The sequence below is a fragment of the Gigantopelta aegis genome, chromosome 3 (assembly GCF_016097555.1).
Source record: "Gigantopelta aegis isolate Gae_Host chromosome 3, Gae_host_genome, whole genome shotgun sequence".
Taxonomy (NCBI): Eukaryota; Metazoa; Mollusca; class Gastropoda; order Neomphalida; family Peltospiridae; genus Gigantopelta; species Gigantopelta aegis.
The window spans coordinates 55,976,898-55,997,100 of NC_054701.1; the positions used below are offsets into that span (position 1 = coordinate 55,976,898).

A 20,203-nucleotide genomic window follows, 5' to 3' on the forward strand; every position below is an offset into this window, starting at 1 on the left:
GTATTCTGACGATGCTGGCATTTAGATTATACTTTATGGGCAAATGAATGATAAATATATCCAAAAATAATATCGTGTAACAATTTAAAAAAACTGTTTGGTATCTGTGAACTCTGTTCATAAAAAGTATCTGACGCAATGATATTAAGGCAAAATCATTATATAAAGTGGAAGTAGCTAAAGACCAGAACGAGCCAATAAAATCACTTTTAACATTTCGCTTCATCAAACCAGGAAGTAAACAAAAACATGCGCTCTCAATAGATCCGGTACAGCTGTTTTGGGACTTGTTATCGTCGCCAAAAGACATTTTTGCATTGTGTAACATTCTAACATTTCGTCTGTTCTGGTTTTAAACTGAAATCGAGAATGGTACATATATATTTGTTACAACTGTTGTTCTTTAGAAGTTACACGGTCCTTGTACTTTTGTTATAGTTGTAACTGTCTCAATGTTATTATATTATTCATGATCATGAGTTTTTCCTTCGAAACCCAAACAAACAAAATTGGTAAATTCCAGTGAATGAGACAAGTTGTAAAAATAACAACATATATCACTAAATAGTATTTTTGTCGCATCGTCTTATTGACCATTAAAAAACCCCATCTAATAACGAATGATTCGATTTTGTGATTTTTTTTTTTTTTTTTTAAATGTGAATCATGAATGACATGTCGATGTCCTATGTCACAGTATGTGACATGTCTGTAATTTTTATTTGGACAGTGATTAAAAATACTCCATTTGTGTACTGTTAACCAAACAAGAATTAAGATATGTTGGGAAGAATCATAGTCACTTCGTACCCATTTCGTACCATGCTGCCTGGTCATTTCGTACCTTGGTCATTTTGTACCATTGCAAAAAGTCATTTCGTACCCAAGTCATTTCGTATACCCTAGTCATTTCGTACCATTGTGAAAAGTCATTTCGTACCCCAGTCGTTTCGTACCCTAGTCATTTCATTCCAGTATATAGAAAACGAATTGACTATAGCATAAAAGCAGTGGGTTTTGTTTTAAAACTTTATTTTGACAGTTTGAAAACCAGAACACGTTATTGTGCAGCATATCGTTATTGATACCCATAATACCTGTCAACTGTATTTCCATTTTACCTGCCGTATATGGTATTTACTACTAACTGCCAACTTCGATTTTGTGTGAAATGGCTCCAGATAATTAATCAAAAACAACAAAACAATATAATGAACCAACAAAATATTATTTATTTAATAGGTCTTCTTTTCAGACTTGCTTATTTGCATCTTATTTGTTTAAAAAATAAACAATAACAGCCATTAAAACATTAACTACCTTACTAATTGCCAAATTAGCCAATTGCTAATGTTTATATAAATTATACAAAGTGGCAATAATTTTTAGTCTTTTGCTGATAAAATATCCCTTAAATTAACCACAAATTTGTAATTTAATGTTGTTTTGTAAAAGACATTACCGGGGTGATTGTTATAAATTATTATACCATGGTACGATATGACTTTCAGTTATGGTACGAAATAACCAAGGTACGAAATGACTTTTTGCAATGGCACGAAATGACCAAGGTACGAAATGACTTTTTGCAAAGGTACGAAATGACCAGGGTACGAAACGGCCAAATTAGGTACGAAAGACTATGGTACGAAATGACTAGCAACCGTGGAGAATGACATGTCTACTTGGTGGAATAAAGATGCTGTAAAAAGAGCACTAGAATTTATAAGTCATTTCATTGAAGAGGTGAGGACGAGACCCCATCATTAACCTGAGATATATTTTACCAGATACTCTTAATGTATGAGCAGCCACAAATCTTGCTGGCAAAATTATAATTTTTTTTGTCGAAAGTCGCCAAGTTATTAGCAGTAGTGAGAGAAGTCGAAGTCGCCGTAATATTTTGGACCTAGTCCGATATAAAAAACAACTACACAACAGACGTCATAACACTGACTTGTTTAGTGTTGTAGCTCACTTGGCACCTTGTTGCCATATATTACTGTACATTAACATGTCGTGCCATTTGCTGTGACCAGTTAAGCGTTGTTAATCCTCAGCCACATTCATTTCAGTTATGCCAGAATTTAATGCTAATTAATACTTTAATTTTAACATAATGGTACATTATCAACTACTTAATAATATCACGTTTTTAATGAAACATACAATTGTTTTGTTTAAATTTTATTACCAGAAGTAGTATTTTATATAAAAATATTACAATTAGAACCGAGTATAATTCAGAATGTTTCCTGTTGCACATGGAACATGGCAATCATTATGAAATGGAGCGATAAATGTTTACTTCGCCTATTTTTTTCAAACTTTTCCCCTTTTCTTCTGGGAAGGGAGAAGTCACTTTTACTTTTTCAGTTCTATATTAGGGCCTGATGAGAGAACAGTTCTAAAGAAATTTAGCAGAATGTTTTCGTTAAATAGTTACATTTTATTTATAAAAATAAATACATGTACATTTTTTAAAAATCATAAAATTTTCTTTTCAAAGTTCTTTATGGATACAATTAACATAAAAATGTCCAGTAAATAAACCGTATTATGGACATATAGACGTATATGTGTGTCTAGTTTAAGTCAGTCATTTGACATAGTTAGTGTAGGTGATTCTTCTATCATGAGCTTTTGTTTTAAAAAACCCCAAAATAAATGGAACTAAAAAATCCCTGTGAACAGATGTTTTCTTCTTCTACCTTTTTTTTTTTTTTTTTTTTTTTGCTGTAGCTGTTAGGTTCAAAGAAAAACTATTCTCTGTGGTTTAAAACCTGTTGGTTCACTTTCAAAGTAAAGTTGTCCCAGAAATGAATAGACAAAAGAAATTCAAATTCAGAACATTTGTAAGAGCAAACCTGATTAAATCTATACTTAATTTAAGGTGGTAACCTGAATTTAACCATCTGCAAATTTTCAAGTTGTTAAATTAATGGATTTTTTACATATTATATATAAATGCACTTAATCTTACTAGGGGCGACACATAGCCCAGTGGTAAAGTGCTCGTCTCATGCACAGTTCATTTCTCATTGGTGAACTAATTGGGTTATTTTTCGTTCCAACCAGTGCACCATGACTGGTATATCAAAGGCTGTGGTATGTGCTATCCTGTCTGGGATTGTACATATAAAAGAATCCCTTGCTACTAATGGAAAAATATAGCAGGTTTTTTCTCAAAGACTATTATGTAAAACTTACCAAATGATTGACATCCAATAGCCGATGATTAATAATCAATGTGCTCTAATGCTCTGTCATTAGACAAAACACACTTGAACTTTAATCTTACTAGTAAGTAAATTTTTATAACAAGCAGCATATGATGTTCATAAATTTGTTTATTGGTAACACCCTCCTCCCCAATTCTTTCTCTTTCTCCTTTGTTTTGCCTTGCTTACTGTGTTTCTATTTCTCTGTCTCACTCTTAATATAAAGATGAATTAATAACAAATTACTTTGCGCATGGGTTTTATATTATTTTTAGTTTGGGTTTGGACACATGTTTCCTGAAGTGGGCCGGACTTTTCAAACAACATACAGATGTTATTCAGTGTCCATGCTTGGGGATCGGGAGGATGTGGAACGTGGTGGCAAGAGTAAGTACAGTTTATTAGTGCTTTTTATAACGTTGTACAGCAGTATGAAAATACAGTCGTGTACAGGTTACATGTATATCTGTTATTAGGGTTTCTAGATTGTGATAGCCCCACTGCTGTGGTTAGTGATATTTCATGATGGGCTAGTAAATAACTACTATTGCCATGCCCAATGGCTAGTGAAAAAGAAAGTTGTCAAATGCTACATTTAGGTCTATTTTGTAAATGTGAATATTCTACCCTCACCCCCAATCTGTTTTTAAGCTCCTCTCCCTTTTTAGGTGACATATCTGCTTATTACTATTAGTAAAATAGCATTTACTTAAATTAAAGTACTGGTAGTGCTAGTGTATTTTTAATTGTGGCTAGTACATTTTTTAAATTACTGATCCCATGGCTAGTGTATTTTATAAAAATTCTAGAAGGCCTGCCAATGTTATGTAGCCTATACTAATTCTGGGAACATTTTGTTTTCAAAATTTTCCTTAGCAACAGTTGAAATTCAATTTTAAAAATATTTAGATACTTCTGAAACGTATGTCTGTTTACTTAAATAAAGAAAATGAAGTATTTAGATTTATTGTTCTAAATAAAGCTGTGTTTTAGTTTTTTTAATGTATAAAATATGTATATTTTTGTTTCCAGTTATTATGCCACCATCTGCCCTGGATCAACTAAGTAAGTTTGTCTTTTGTTTGTTGGATCTTAGTTATTCTATGTAAATATTTATTAGATATATGTTTTTAATATAACTAATTTTAAGTTGGTCCTTTAAAGCGGCAGTATCTGGAATATTTTTATTATTTAAGCATATAGAACAGAAAATCCAATTACGTTTGGTGCATATATGATGCCGCACTCTGCATTGGTTTCACTATGCTGGCTTATCCAGGTCAAAAACAAAGCCAGTATTTCTAAAGTGGGACTCTTTTGACGGGCTCCTACCGATCTCGGTTTTCATTGGCTTATCACAAGTGTGGAATTCCCCAACAAGAGATCACGTGAGATTTCGCAATTTTTGAACAGATTTAACTGTCTTGATTGAGGATTCGTGTCGTATCTCCAAAACATATTTATATCCATAGAGGTATGGTACAATGCCTTTCCAGGGGTTGGTGGGTGAGGGATTTGCCTTGAACTTTTGACAAAATGGAGTTACCTACCCTGATTAGAGGAGGTAGAGGAAGAGGGTACTGTGTTCGAATTACGTAACATTTTTCAAGACTATGTTATTTTTATTCATTACTTAGACCTAAAAAGGTGTTTTTTGGAAATGCGCGGTCAGTCTAGGATCGATCCCTATCGGCGGGTATATAAAAGACCATGGTATGTGATATCCTGTCTGTGAGATGGTACATATAAATGATCCCTTGCTAAAAAAAAATGTAGCGGGTTTCCAAGGCGCGTGTGCAGGGATTTCAGTGGGGTTGGGGTTATAGACTGTGTTGAGCGAAGTTTATGTGGGGCCATGCTCCCCCAAAAAATACATTTCAACTTTTTTTAAGCATGGGCAAGTAAGCGTTTCGACCTCCAATACCCTCCCCCTGCACATACACCCGATTCTTCTCTAAGATTATATGTTAAAATTACCAAATGTTAGACATCGAACAGCAGATGGAAGGAAGGATAGGATATGTTTTATTTAACGATGCACTCAACACATTTTATTTACTGTTGTATCGCGTCAGATGATTATTAAATCAATATGCTCTAACTTTGATGTCGTTAAACACCTCCTCCCCCCTAACTTTACCCTTTCCAAACGAAATAATATTTATTTAAGTATATTTTATTTAAAAAAATATATACATGATTAATGTGTTACTAGTATACAAACTAAACTTTGAAAGTTCTACTAACACTTTATAAAATATTAATTCTGAAATAGGAATGTACGATTGTCAATAATACATTGTTAAGATCAAACCGGTTTTAACGAAAGACCCTAGTACCGTATCCTCAAACAAACGTTCTTCGTACAGCGCAAGATTTCTCGTTTAATTTTTTGAGACGAACCCTACAATTTGAAATCAGCAAATGTACATGTTAACTGAAACTGACAATAGGCTATCGTTTGTGCTTTGCCGAGTTATGGCGGCACAGGCGACGAATAAAGCGTATACTTTTGACGATCTCCGTTCATAGCGAACACACACAAGTTTTTGAAAAGTGCATTTGAGCTTGTATTTTATATGTGTACATGATGTTATAATATGGTAACCAGAGAATGTAACTTTAATTAAAATGAACTTTTTCATATGTTACTACATCTTACCAGTTATTAGTCCCATACATGTCCAATCGGAGGGGACTGTAGGTTTGATCTTCATCTGTCTGTCCATCCTTCCATCCGTCTGTCCCATATAGTTTTTCAGATGTTTTTTTCCCAGTGTGTTGAGATATTGAGCTGAAATTTTGTGTATACTTTTTCATATACTATTACAAATCAAGTTTGTCTTTCATGATGGTTTCATGAGTTATGGCCTTTGAACATAGGAGATATGGAAATTTGTTTTCCATACTTTTTCCCACAATGCCTCTAGATACTAAAAATTTATGTATGGATTTACAATATACTATATTTGTTACAAATCACATTTGATTTTCATGACAATTTAACCATTTTTGATAGAGTTATGGCCCTTGAACTTAGAATATATGAAAATTTGTTTTCCGGACTTCTTTTTTAGCAATGCCTCTAGATATTGAGCTGAAATTTTTTGTACATAGCTTTATCATGTACTTTTACAGATCACGCTTGAATTTCATGTCAGTTTACCCATTTTTACAGAGTTATAGTCCCTTCAACTTAGGTTATACAAAAAATTAGTTCGGCCCACTAGGAGACATGTATTGCTTTAGCAGTACACTCTGAATGCTTGTTATAATGATGTTTATACATGCATACTACATTTGGCTGGGACTCTTTTTGTATTAGCCAATAAATGATGGTTCCAATATTTAGATGTAATTTAAGATAGTGATCACACCATGGTGATATAAAATCCAGAAGTATTTTTCTCTGATGCTTTTAGACTGGATGTCTGTTTAGTTAACCATAATCTATGAAATAGGTTGTAAATACATGTAATAATAACTGTACCCATTATTACTATCAGCTCGTCTCAACATTCAGTATCCAATGTTATTTAAACTTGTGAACAAGAAACACAACCGAGAAACCCACTGCGGAGTCCTGGAGTTCGTAGCAGATGAGGGAAGAATATATATTCCATACTGGGTAAGCATGTTTTTTTGTATACACTACACAGTGTATTGAAAGTGTTCTAAATTGACATATACAGATATAAAGTACCAGTACTTTAAATATGCAGTGGCAAGTATATTTTTAATATTTAAGCATTTTGAATAAATCATCCAGTTTTGTGATATGTATCTACCTCTGATTCACCATTCTTTGATTTAAAGTTGGTTTTGTGTTTTGAATTAAGTTATTAAACAGTGCTATGGGGTTATAAAGTGAGATTGCAGCTTTAAATTTAACATAAGCACTGTATCATTTTAAACATTTTTAAAGTTAGGTATTAAAAGTACGTAAGAGGTAACACTGTCCTAAAATAATGAAAGTTTCTTTTTAGATTGAATTTTGTTTTAAGTATTGGTTAATCTAATAGAAATAAACAGCTAAAGTAACCAGAGGAGCAAATAATGATTATGAACTTTGGAAATGAATGTATTATGAAGATAAAGTGTCTTATTGTGCTACACATTTAAATGTAAGAAACTAGTTAATACTGTAAGTTATTTTTAAAAAGGTTTTCTTTATGTTTGAATGTATGGAACCCATGCTTGTTCATTGGGTTAGATCTGATCTTGTTTTTGTTTCCAGATGATGCGTAATTTACTGCTTGATGAAGGTGGTCTTGTCCAAATAGATAACGTCTCACTTTCTGTAGCAACGTTTGCCAAGTTTCAACCGCAGTGTGTTGATTTTCTCGATATTACCAATCCAAAAGCTGTGTATCCTTTGTTATTGTTGTTTGTAATGGTGTAGATATACTATACTATACTAGTGATGTACTCATTGACAAAGCAGATTTAATTATGATAGCTTTACTCAGATTCTATTTACAACATGATTAGTTTTTATCTCTTGTGAAAAACACTAACATGTTTCACAAAAAATTACGGTAAAAATGACCACAAAATTTAAAATATTGAAATACTCACTAGCATTTTGCGGGCTGACAACCAAAGTTGGTTATATCCACTCATTAGAAAAATGAGAGTAGTACAATATTTAACATTTAGTTTTTTTTAAATGTAGTTCATTTTTTCTATATTTAATTGAAGAGATGGAAATCTCTTCTAAATAAACAAATAAAACTGCTTTCTTTTCAGATATTTATGAAATTTTTTAAAGATTAAAACTTGTTAATCTGAAAACTATTAACTTTGAACAGAACCAGTTACGCTTGTCAGAGACCTCAACATGAAAAAATTGAAGTGATTAGTTGCTCCCCAAACTTAGATTATGGGGAGCCATTTACGATATTACCATTTTAATATCATATAAATTCTCATGCTAAGAGGAGTTAAAATTACTGTCCTTGAACTAGCCTCGGTGGAATGATGGGAAGCAACAGTGGTGCTCCCCATAAATGGTGAGGTCTGTTGCCAGTTCTTGATACCTGTATACAATAACTACAGTGGTGCAGAAAGTACTTGCCCGCTCGCTAAATGCGAGTAAAAAAATTCATGGACGAGTTGAAAAATGCAACTACTGATCTAAAGGGCGATACAATTGTTGTTTTTTTTTAGGGGGGTGGAGGGTTAATTTTGAATTCTCTAAATCTATATGAAAGAAATGTGAAAAACTTTGTCTTTATTAGAATATTTCCATATATATTGAATATTTCAAAATATCTTGATGTGAAGACAGTGTAGATTATAATATTATTAAACATAAATATACTGTTCTATAGACAGGTTTTTCCAATTGTCGCTCAGCAGTTTATGACGTTGCCGATAGATGGCGTAACCGTACTGTCGCCATTAAGGGAGTGAAATTGACGCAACAATAACATGTGACGGCATTGCAGCTGGGTGCAATTTCAGTCTTTATGACTTTTTTGGAACTTTTTGCAAAAGCAGCAAAACCAGTCTCGGATAATTCAACCTTATTTAAAGATTGTATATTCATATCAATATCGGTGGAAATCTGTGAATGATTAAAAACATAAATAATAAAGCACCTATATATGCCAATACAAAAGCATAGCAAATAAATTAAACACACGCAAGTGTAAATAATTTTGATGGTTATTAAGTGAAACTTTACTGAATGCAGTCTAAAATATAGAAACGTATTTCAATTATGTACATTTGTAGAAAACGTGGTGTACCATTTAAAAAAAAGAAAGACTAGAGTAGATGTCAACGTTTAGCTGTTACTATTAGCTCTGGGATATTCCAGATATGGTCACCTGGGGTTGAAGTGGGGTGCAGTTAACACTGCCAAATATTTATCTCTTATTTATTTTTATTTTATTTATTTTTATTTTTTATATACATACGAAGTTATTATGATGTTAAATGTGTGCGATAAAATGATAAATAAATAATTTACTGATGTAACATGCATGCATGCTACACCAAAAATCCCACCCCTACCCATTTCGTCGAAATGTTTTAGTTATTTAGTTATTTTATTATTATTATTAATTAATTATTTAATTAATAATAAAAATAAATAAATATATTTTTTTTATTTTTTTTATTTATTTGTTATTATTTTATAATTATAATATATATTTTTAAAATTATTATCTTTTGTTTTTTGGAATTTAAAAAAAAAAAAATTAATCATCCACAATATACAACACTAAATTACCTCGAAAATGCGCCTCTGATTAGTCATAAAATGTTCTATATGCTAGTTAATTACGAAACGAACCACTTTGACAAAACAAAACAGGATGGGGGGGTCATCTGATACTCTCGTCTGCTGAGGCTAAAATATTGTTTTAAAGTTCAATATATTAGGCTATACAAGTGTCCAGGGAAATTATATTTGTTTGCATAAGTTTAAATTATTCGTTATGCTTTTATGTTTGTGTGTATATATACATACTTTATTATTTACATTTTTTATGATTAATACACTTCCACCAACTTTGATATGAATCTACAATCTTTAAATGAGGTTGTATTATTTGACATACTGGTTTTGCTTTAACAAAATATACTAAAAAGGTAATAAATACTGACAATGCACCCAGATGCAATGCCTTCACATGTTATTATTGTGCGAGTTTCACTCCCTTAATGGCAGACCGATCACATGATTCTAAACATGGCCACGCACACTACTTTGACGTCACTGGCCAATAAACCTGTCTATAGGCAGGGCTTCTGGCAGAAAGAAAGTTTTAGGTATGGCACTATGGAATTGAATATTTACAATGTGTGTGCTGAATGCAACCACAGTCAACCTTCCCCAGAAATAAAATGGGTTAGATTTAGGCTCAGAGTTAAGAAAATCATACTGTAATGATAAGAGTAATTAATTTTGTCAAAATCTGCAAAAAACTGTATGGCACCATACCCGTTTTACCCTCTGGCAGAAACCTTGATAGGCTGGCGGACTAGTAGAAATTGGCTAGTAAACGTTAGTTGGTTCTGGTCTGGTGGGCTAGTGAAATAATCTTCATTTCTGCACCCCTGAACTAAATGTAAACTACAGGTAAACATTACACCTAATCCTAACTAAAGAAGTGAAATATTAAGTGTTTTTTTTCTTCTTGATATTTTTACTCCTTAAAACCAAATGCCTGCTGTTAAGTCCAGTTTGGGACTGTGGATTTTATCGGGATACTCTTGTTATTAATCTTTAACTAAACACAGCTTGGAAAATGCATTGAGAAACTTTGCCTGTCTTACTGCTGGAGATGTAATAGCTATCAAGTACAATGACAAGGTGAGATGTTCGTTACTTACTCTGTATACAGTGAAACCTCTCAAAACCGGACCCTCTGTAAACCGGAATTCCCTCAAAACCAGACATCTTTCACAGTCCTTTTTTAAAAATCGGTAAAGAACTTAACCTCTCTAAACCGGATACCTCTTAAAACTGGACATTTTACTTGGTCCCAAGGGTGTCCGGTTTAGAGAGGTTTTACTGTATTATTTATTATTTAACAAAAGGACTATAATTCACTAGCTGGCACACTATGTTTCCTTGTTTGCTGTGGCTTTGTTTTCAGTTCCCCATCTTCAGGCAACATTAAAAATTAAATGTGTATCCTATTATTGTCATTTATTTTTATGAGAACCTGTTTTTTCTACATTCTGAAGTTCAACTGACAGCTTTTCATCAAACACTAGAAATGTCAGAATTATGCTTTCATGATACAAAATATTTCTGAAAAGTTTGTTTGTCAGTAGAACTAATTAATTTATTAATCATATGCTTTTGGAGGTCAAACAGTTGATAATTCTAACAATACTTTAGAGAAAACCTGCGACCATAGATTTTTCCATGAACAGCATATTTTCCCCACAGACAGGGCAGCACATACCGTGACCTTTGATATGTTTGTTATGGGGGCTGGTTGGGATAACAAGAAACCCTTCGACCCAAGCACCTCAGGTGAGTGCTCAACTTACTGAGCTAAATCCCGTCCCCATTCTGAAAAGAGATTTTCTTTTAAATACACATTCTTATACCAGTTTCTGTTTCCGTGGTTTTGGCATTCAGTCTTTTATTAGTTGTGCATCCATTTGGGAGCGGAGTGTAGTTTGGAGGCAGAATACTCGCCTGGAGTATCATTAAATATTACTTTCCAATGTTCTTCTCAACAAGATCAACTTTTTACTGCTCGTATTGTAAAATTAGAGGTAAATTAGTTTCATAAATACTGCTATTGTATGATGTAGTGTTACTGTTTTTACTTTCAGATTTACGAGTTGTGTGTTTTGGAAACAAAACCAGGAACAGCTGTTTCAATCATCGAATGCGACATGAATGTAAGTTATCATATGTGGTATTTATGGTATGCTTATGTGTTGTATGAGAGCCATGGTCCTTTTGTTTGTTTATCTATCAAGCATAAATAACTACAAAAGAGGGGAACATGAGACTAAACCATACTTTAAAATTGTATATGGTTGACAACTTTGGAGTTGAAAACCTGCTTTTACGACAGAATTTGTCACCATAACTATCACAGACATCTTTTCAATGTTATTTTGTAGTCACAATTTAGTGTATTCATTTTCACATTTTCTTTTGAAAATGGTGGCTATTTTGAGTAGGTAGTTGTCATACATAGTTAAAATATATAGAAATAAAAATGCTTTAGGGTAGGGAGGGGAGGGCCTCAATGTGATCATCATAAACAGGTGGCAGCATAATCAGGTTCAACTGTTTACAATATTTCCTGATCAATCTACATCAAGCCTTCACAAGTTGCCCAAACATTTGGTTTCTTCATGCATGAGTTATACAATTTTATTTAACATAATCTATTTTAACATTAAAGTGTAAAATTAACTGATTGATTTGTCTGTCCTAGCAACACAAATTTATGTAGTTTTTTTAAATGAAAAACATTTAAGTAAAATGCTAATTAGGAACAATTCTTCGCACAAAAGATTATTTCATGTTTATTATTCATCAGATGTAAATAAATGTTTCAAAAATGGTACAGAATGTTTTGAGGGCATAATCTCTCTTCAGGTTATGTAAATTTAGAATTTGTGAAGTCCTGTACATGGTACTTTATGATGAGTAATATTTTTCACTGGCAGGTTGACTTTGCTCCTCCAGTAGGTTATCAGGAGCCTAAAAGACAACGACCACATGATGCATCAGATCTGGAAACTGATAGTGCAGTAAGTTGAGATTTAATTGTTATTTAGCAGCTTTCATTGATTATTTGTAGTTATTTCTGTGCTTGTATCCAATTAAGGTTCAAGCAAGCCGTCTTGGGCACACACCTCAGCTATCTTGATTGTTTGTCTAGGACAAAGGGTTAGTTGGTAGTGAGAGAGAAGAGGTGTAGTGATCTTACACCTACCCATTGGTGGAAGCTGGTAATTGGCTGCAAACCCAGTATCTACCAGCCTTATGTCCATTGGCTTAACCGCTACACCATTACATGCTGGTTGTATAGCTGCTTATTACACCTTTCCATTATTCTTTGATGTTATCACACTGATACAGTGTGTATAATGTAGACTGCTACTATTAAGAGCATATGATGGTTAAGGCAATAAAATGTGTATTTGAGGAGAAATAGCATGTTAAAAATGTATTTATGTGTACAAACTTGTTTGTTTTTATTTTTAAATTTTCATTTTCTGTCAAACATTAACATTGCTGTAGAGTTATGCAGTTTTATAGTTATAATGTTACCATCTGTTTTGCCTTGTTTACCCATACATGAAATGCTCGAGCTCCTGTCATGGGTCTTCTCTTTTTTTTAACTTAAAGAATAAATCATGTTATGGTGTTATGGTGTCATGTTATTTTACACCTAGTAAAATATTATTATTTTAGGTCTGGTTGTGTGAAATTGGTTTCTTCCGAGTTCATAATCAGCAGCCAGTTTATCTGGCATTACAGCACTCTAAATTTTCAAATCATTGTTTTTTAATTAGTCTAAGAGTTAGGAATGTTCAAACATCATGATACTTCAGTGGAACACAGGGTTAGCTCGGACTATGTTTTGCCAAATTATCTATTAAACGCCCAAAACTTACAAAAACCGACCATTATTTTCAACAAAATGTCAATCAATACATGAAATTCTTTCGCCAAATTAAAATAAAATTTGCCAGTTGTGTTTAAAATTTGCAAATGGCGAATTTGGCGAGTAGCAGAGCTAGCCCTGGGAACAGCTTTTTACAAACTTTTAAGTAGTTACAAAAAGCCTGACACATGAAAACACTGTCTTTAGCTTAAGTAAACATTCAGACAACTATTAAGACAATAGTCTGAGTAAGAAACTGTTTATTTCAACAATAAGTACTATACAGTGTGGTAAGAGGAACACAAACCTTTAAGGACTTCTTAAATTTGGTTTCTTCAAAACAGTACAGAAAAATGCTATATTTGAACACCTGAAATTCAAATTTTCTTGGGGGAGCACACCCCAAACTCTGCCAACAGGTTCAATCTTTTGGGCTCTCAAATTTCCATTACCCAGACCATCACACTGACGGTGGTGCCCCCACCCCACCCACACTTTCAAAGACACTCTTCAGGACCTGTGTTTGAGGGGAATCTTAACTAAATTTATTTATTTTTCAGATGGCTTTAGATGACGAGGATAATACAGATTTCAGGGTAAGAATTTATAGCTCTGATGTTTAGGTAATGTAATCATTTCATATTTTCTGAGGCATTAACATATTAATCATTTATAAATCATGTGGAGCTCAAATTCAGACTTGCTGTTAAGTAGCTGTCTTTAACACACACTATATCTGCCTTGAGTTCAGGCTCTATAAAGAAACTACTTATAGTCCAGGAACTATGTCTTATATGACTAATGCTGACAAGCTACTGCCATTTTGACTAGTTGAAAAGAAAATAGAATTTTGCCCTGATGTATTTTAGCTTGGGCTGTGATTATATAATTTAGGCATTTGTACATGTTTACAGGCATTCAGTGGCCAGGGCAACAGACTGGATGGCAAGAAGAAGGGAACAGATGCTCAATCATCTGTGGCAGATGGCTCCGTTCAAAAAAGGTAATATAGTTTACACACCTGTAGTAATTGGAGAATGTCAACTGTTTTAAGACTACAATAGATTGTTCTGTGTTATTTCTTTCTATATTGTGGAATTAATCATGTAATCCTCATACATATGCCCTGTTCTAGCTAAAGCAATATTAATATAGTTTTCTGCTAATAGCTGATGATATTTGTATATACATGTAAACTTAAGAGGTAGTGAAATAGAACTGACCTTATCGATTCATATGTGAATTATAAGTATTATTATATATAACTGTTTTTAGTGTATTAGATTGTGCCAGTTTGCCAAATACTCAGTGCATAATATACTACAGTAGAATCTCGTTGGCTCGACCTTGGAAGGGTCGTACACACCGCAACACTCGAACCAAAAACGAAGTCCCGAGTTTTTTGTTCGGTAAACCCGTATATTAACTGATGATGGGTCGAACATGCCCAGGGTCAACTTCGCTCGAACTAAATTATCGGTCCCGACTGTGATATTAGCTATATTTCCCTTGAACTGGTGATCCATCAAATATCAAATGGGAAAACCACAGAAAAGGACCAACAATTGCTACACTTGCGCAGTTGGTTATTACAACCTTCAGATTAATTATTTAGGTGGAACGAGCTATAGATGAATCGGGGAATGGCAACAATAGCCATGCAATCCTTTCTTTACCATACTTGTCATGGTGTTTGTTAATCGGCTATCGGTAATGAGCTTTCAAGTACAGCTAGTGTTACGGTACCTGTTAGAGGAACTGTGATACCAATTAAACAATTATTGCACAAAATGACCACGGCGTGAAGCGTTACTTTGAACACGTCTACAAGACCAGTTTTAAATGAAACAATGGGCGAGTTAATCAAATGTCATCACTTCAGCAAACATACATTTAATTACTACTGCGTCACACAATTGGAGTAATTACTAATAAATTCTTTCACTTTGATATTTTGCTATATAACACCTTGATAAAATGGTTAAGTTTGCAGTTACCAAAATAATATGTATCTCATTCAACTTTCTAACTGATGTTACGAAAATATCCGATGTTGACCAAATGGTTCGGTCGAACACTTTCTCCAGCACCAACGGGGTTCGAGCCAACGGGATTCAACTGTATTTTATCCTGTAATCACTGTTTCTTTAGGCCGATTAAAGCAAAGTCAGAAACGTATACTAGCAGATTATGACTTTTGATGTCACTGTGACATCACACACATAGCTACATTACAAAATTGCTCATTTGACCTCTAGGTTATTGTACAATGTAGCTGAAATAACAGAAATAATAGCTTTTCACCTTAATTTTTAAGGTCTGCAGGATAAAGACAATAACTAATTAATGTCGTAGGATATCGACTTTATCCTGTTCAGGCTGAATGACAAATATCCTTTTCTTACCTTCACAGGATAAAGCCGATATCCTACGTCATTAACTAGTTATTCTCTATTTTAAATCTTCAGTTAATAGTTTTATGAAAGAAAGAAAGAAAGAAATGTTTTATTTAACGACACACTCAACACATTTTATTTACGGTTATATGGCGTCAGACATATGGTTAAGGACCACACAGATTTTGAGAGGAAACCCGCTGTCGCCACTAGATGGGCTACTCTTCCGATTAGCAGCAAGGGATCTTTTATTTGCACTTCCCACAGGCAGGATAGCACAAACCATGGCCTTTATTGAACCAATTATGGATCACTGGTCGGTGCAAGTGGTTTACACCTACCCATTGAGCCTTGCGGAGCATTCACTCAGGGTTTGGAGTCGGTATCTGGATTAAAAATCCCATGCCTCGACTGGGATCCGAACCCAGTACCTACCAGCCTGTAGACCGATGGCCTGCCACGACGCCGAGGTCAGTTAGTTTTATGAATGCACTTAGTTGAATCTCCTGTATACATGGTTTAATTTTCTGATTTAAATAAAAACAAATTTAATTTTCAGAGGCATTCCAAACTACAACTATAAGAAAGGGACGATAACCTTCATCAGAACATCACGACCTGTAGCCAATGGCAATGTTGAGGTGAGTAATTCTTCATCCATATACATTTTGGACGGGTTCTGCACTGAGGCTTAAAGAGATATATATATAAAATTGTATTGATCTTTATTACAGAATTTTTTATTAAAATATTAACAAAATCACTAATATTTACTTCCTTTTTAGGCCTGTTTTCAAAACTTTTAAAAATAAAATAAATTATTGTAACAATTGTCTACTAAGCCAGAATCTTTTAAGGAAATCAGTGTCAGAGTGTCTTCTTTAAAACAAATGTTACAGTTAACATATTGCAAGACATGTAATAGCTACTTATTAACAAGTGTGCTGATGAACTAACACATACATGTATATTTAGGAAAGGAAAGGAAATGTTTTATTTAACGATGCACTCAACACATTTTATTTATGGTTATATGGCATTGGACATATGATTAAGGACCATACAGATATTGAGAGAGGAAACCCGCTGTTGCCACTTCATGGGCTACTCTTTTCGATTAGCAGCAAGGGATCTTTTATATGTATCATCCCACAGACAGGATAACACATATCACAGCCTTTGATATACCAGTTGTGGTGCAGTGGCTGGAGCGAAAAATAGCCCAGTGGGCCCACTGACGAGAATCGATCCCATACTGACCGCGCATCAAGAGAACGCTTTAACACTGGGCTGTGTCCCGCCCCTGTGTATTTAGAGTCTAAATACGGTGACTAAAGTAAATTTGCCACCTAAGTATCAATACACTCATGGGGGTGGGACGTAGCACAGTGGTAAAATGCTCGCTTGATGCGCAGTCATTCTAGGATTGACCCCCATCGGTGGGCCCATTGGGCTATTTCTCGTCCCAGCCAGTGCACCACCACTGGTATATCAAAGGCCATGGTATGCACTGTCCTGTCTGTAAGATGGTACATATAAAAGATCCCTTGCTACTAATAGAAAAATGTAGCGAGTTTCCTCTCTAAGACTATATGTCTGAATTATCAAATGTTTGACATCCAATAGCCAATGATTAATAAATCAATGTGCTCTAGTGGTGCCATTAAACAAAACAAACTTCTTCAGTACTCTCCCAATATAATAGATAGATCTGTTGTTTAACTGTGATTCTTAAACTTTATTACACTTTTTATAATATATTTTCAGGACAAAGATGAAAAATTTGAAGCATTTTGTGGAAAAGGTGAATCATTAAGAAAGAAAGGAAGAAACTGATAAAGGACTATTTTTAAGATCTGCAAAGTTGTGTAGTTACAATACGTTTGTGAACATCATCATCACGTTTAAGACACTGTCAGTAATAAATGGCAGCCTGAATAGCAATATTACGTTTAAAATACTGAACTGCATATGTAATGGCAGTAATAAAAACAAATACACTGAACAATGTTTACTGCTGGCCATGTCCACTTTGTATAAAGCAAAACAACAGTGGTGTATGTGAAAGATCAATGACCAGACTTCCTTTTTATTATATACTCGTGGAAAAAAGTTCCTGTGCATGTATTGCAGGAATGTGTTTTAGCGGTAATGAAGGGAAAATTAAATTGTTTTCAAGAAATTATTTATTGGTCATTCATAGTTATTATATGAAGATTTACACAATTATGGTGTGTCATAACATTTGTCAAATTTCAACAATTCACAAACTTATCAAGTTGGTTTGAGATCATATTATTTGGTGCACAGGAACTTTTTTTCACAAGAATTTTACTTTACCTGTATGCAGCATTCTGTTTTATTGCCTGTGTTTCTACAATAATCACATTTAATCTCTAGTGCCCTAACACAAAAAGCCAATTATTATTATCATGCCATATTTTTAGTTAAGTCTTCAAGCTTCAATTCAGCTAAGAAATTTAAAGTGGAAATTGAAGTATTTAAATGTCAGTAAATATTGATTCATTGGTGTCTACAATGAAACTGTGATTGCAAAGGCAACTATACATGTATGTGGAATAAGTAATTTAGTATGATATTGCTTCTCGACTGTTATCAAGAACAAAACATTAAATACCAGTGGTGTGCAAAACTGTTGCAGGAAACTAAGCTTCTGTTCAAAATTACTTAATATGGTATGTTTGAAGAATGTGTGGTTGTTTTAACTTTTTATTTTATTTATTGAAATAATGATTTGTATCTTTTTCTCATTTGTTGTGACATTATCCTTGTCTCTTGTCCAACCATTTTTGACAATATCTTCTCTTTATATATAAGTTAAAATGTGATGTATTTCTTCAACAAAATTATTAAGTTTTTTCAGATACAAAACTTTAGTCTGGATAAAACTTTGGTTTTACCCAGATTTCTAAAAGAACTTCATATTGTATTTGTTTTCTCAAGTTAACCTGACATTTCATATCTGTGCATTTCTAGACTATGCATAAGAAAGAGAGAAGAGGTCTACAAAATGATACATTTCACACAATGAAGAAAGATATAGTCATTTGATTGGCTGTTGGGATATTTTGACAGGTCAAAGGGGGTGACAGAATGGGGACTGTGTATATTGCACCTAAATGAGAGATCAGGTTACATATTCATGAAGAAAAACTTTAAAAGTTGGAATAATTGTTTTGACTACGCAAACAAATTCAAGCCTGCACTTCATGTGTTCGTGGGTGATTAGTTTTGGTAGAAATAAGCAGTAAACCTATGCAGATCATTTTGTAAAGAAGGCAGAGATCAAAATAGCATTAGACAAAAAAAAAAAAAAAAAAAATCATAAAAACATTGCTATGGTTGCAATGAACTTGTCATTAAATAAAATGGGACTGAAACAGTTTTTGGGCTCTGTTAAAAGTTTGATAAACCAGAAATAGCCATAGGTTATTCATCCGACATTACTGGTTTTAGTGGAAAAATCCAGTTGAGCTTAAACATTTAAAAAATAAATAGTTCTTTAAAAGTCCTTTGCCTATACAAGGTATTTGAAATATGATTTTGTTGCTCACTTTACAATAAAAACTATGAAAGTTAATTTAAATTCAGATTAATTAATTATATGGAGGTTTATAATTTCAATTCTGTGTGAAGTAGTTGTACAGTTTGCAAATTGAGGTTTTTGCCCTTTATTTATCTTGCATCAATCTGTTATTCTTATATCTCTACTCTAGTTTGTTCATTCCATCCCTTGCATATATACTTTTAATGGGATTATCATGTTCCAACATTGTTTTCATGGTTATTAAAGACTTGAATGCATAGCATTTGTTTGATATATTCATCATTATTAATTTTGCATATTGGTAACTTGTCCATCCATTTTTTTTTCTTAACCTTGAAATATAAAGGGGGGGAAAAAGCCATTGTTATTTACAGTAAGCCACTTAATGTAACATATAAATAACCGACAATCCTTAATTGACATGCTTTATTTATTCAGGGAAGTAGAAATTTAAGGTTTTACAAGGTTGCATGTTTAGCTTTTTACTACAAATTGCAGTACATAATTGTATAAAAAATACAAAACGTTTATATTAAGCAAATGCCCAATACAAAATTCCACTAGTCACCTGGACTAATCAAGCATACTATTTTCACACAAGTTATTAAAGATGAACACTAAGAGGCGTATTTATAAGTAAATAAATATTATGCTTTTGTAATTTGATGTCTTGTGTTATTTGTTGTTATGAATGATGGGTCTGTTGATAATACATGAAGAACACAATTGAAATCAAATTGATTGCCATTGTCACCTCAGTCATGCAAACATTTATGTACTGTTAAGACTAGAAAAATTACATTTTTAAATAGGAGACTTGTTCTACTACTTATTAGTCCCCTACTGGTCCAACCGGAGGGGACTATAGGTTTCATCACTGTCCTGTTAAACAGTGTGTTTGTCCGTCCCCCACAT

The 20,203-nt window shown here is 33.4% G+C and overlaps 1 protein-coding gene across 1 annotated transcript; it reads left to right on the forward strand.

The window, feature by feature from the left end:
- The first annotated feature begins 246 nt into the window (after positions 1 to 246).
- LOC121368282 (ubiquitin recognition factor in ER-associated degradation protein 1-like) lies at positions 247 to 19,949 on the forward strand. The gene is made up of 12 exons (XM_041492943.1): positions 247 to 372; positions 3,497 to 3,608; positions 4,254 to 4,286; positions 6,728 to 6,849; positions 7,459 to 7,589; positions 10,476 to 10,548; positions 11,529 to 11,597; positions 12,381 to 12,464; positions 13,885 to 13,920; positions 14,239 to 14,327; positions 16,280 to 16,361; positions 17,488 to 19,949. The coding sequence occupies exons 1-12, from the start codon at positions 370 to 372 to the stop codon at positions 17,554 to 17,556; spliced, it is 903 nt and encodes a 300-aa protein (XP_041348877.1). The 5' UTR covers positions 247 to 369; the 3' UTR covers positions 17,557 to 19,949.
- The last annotated feature ends 254 nt before the right edge of the window (positions 19,950 to 20,203 follow it).

Coding starts and splice junctions, on each gene's coding strand:
- LOC121368282 (XM_041492943.1), top strand. Junction 4,287..6,727: donor ATCTGCCCTGGATCAACTAA/GTAAGTTTGTCT, acceptor TATTACTATCAG/CTCGTCTCAACATTCAGTAT. Junction 11,598..12,380: donor TCATCGAATGCGACATGAAT/GTAAGTTATCAT, acceptor TTTCACTGGCAG/GTTGACTTTGCTCCTCCAGT.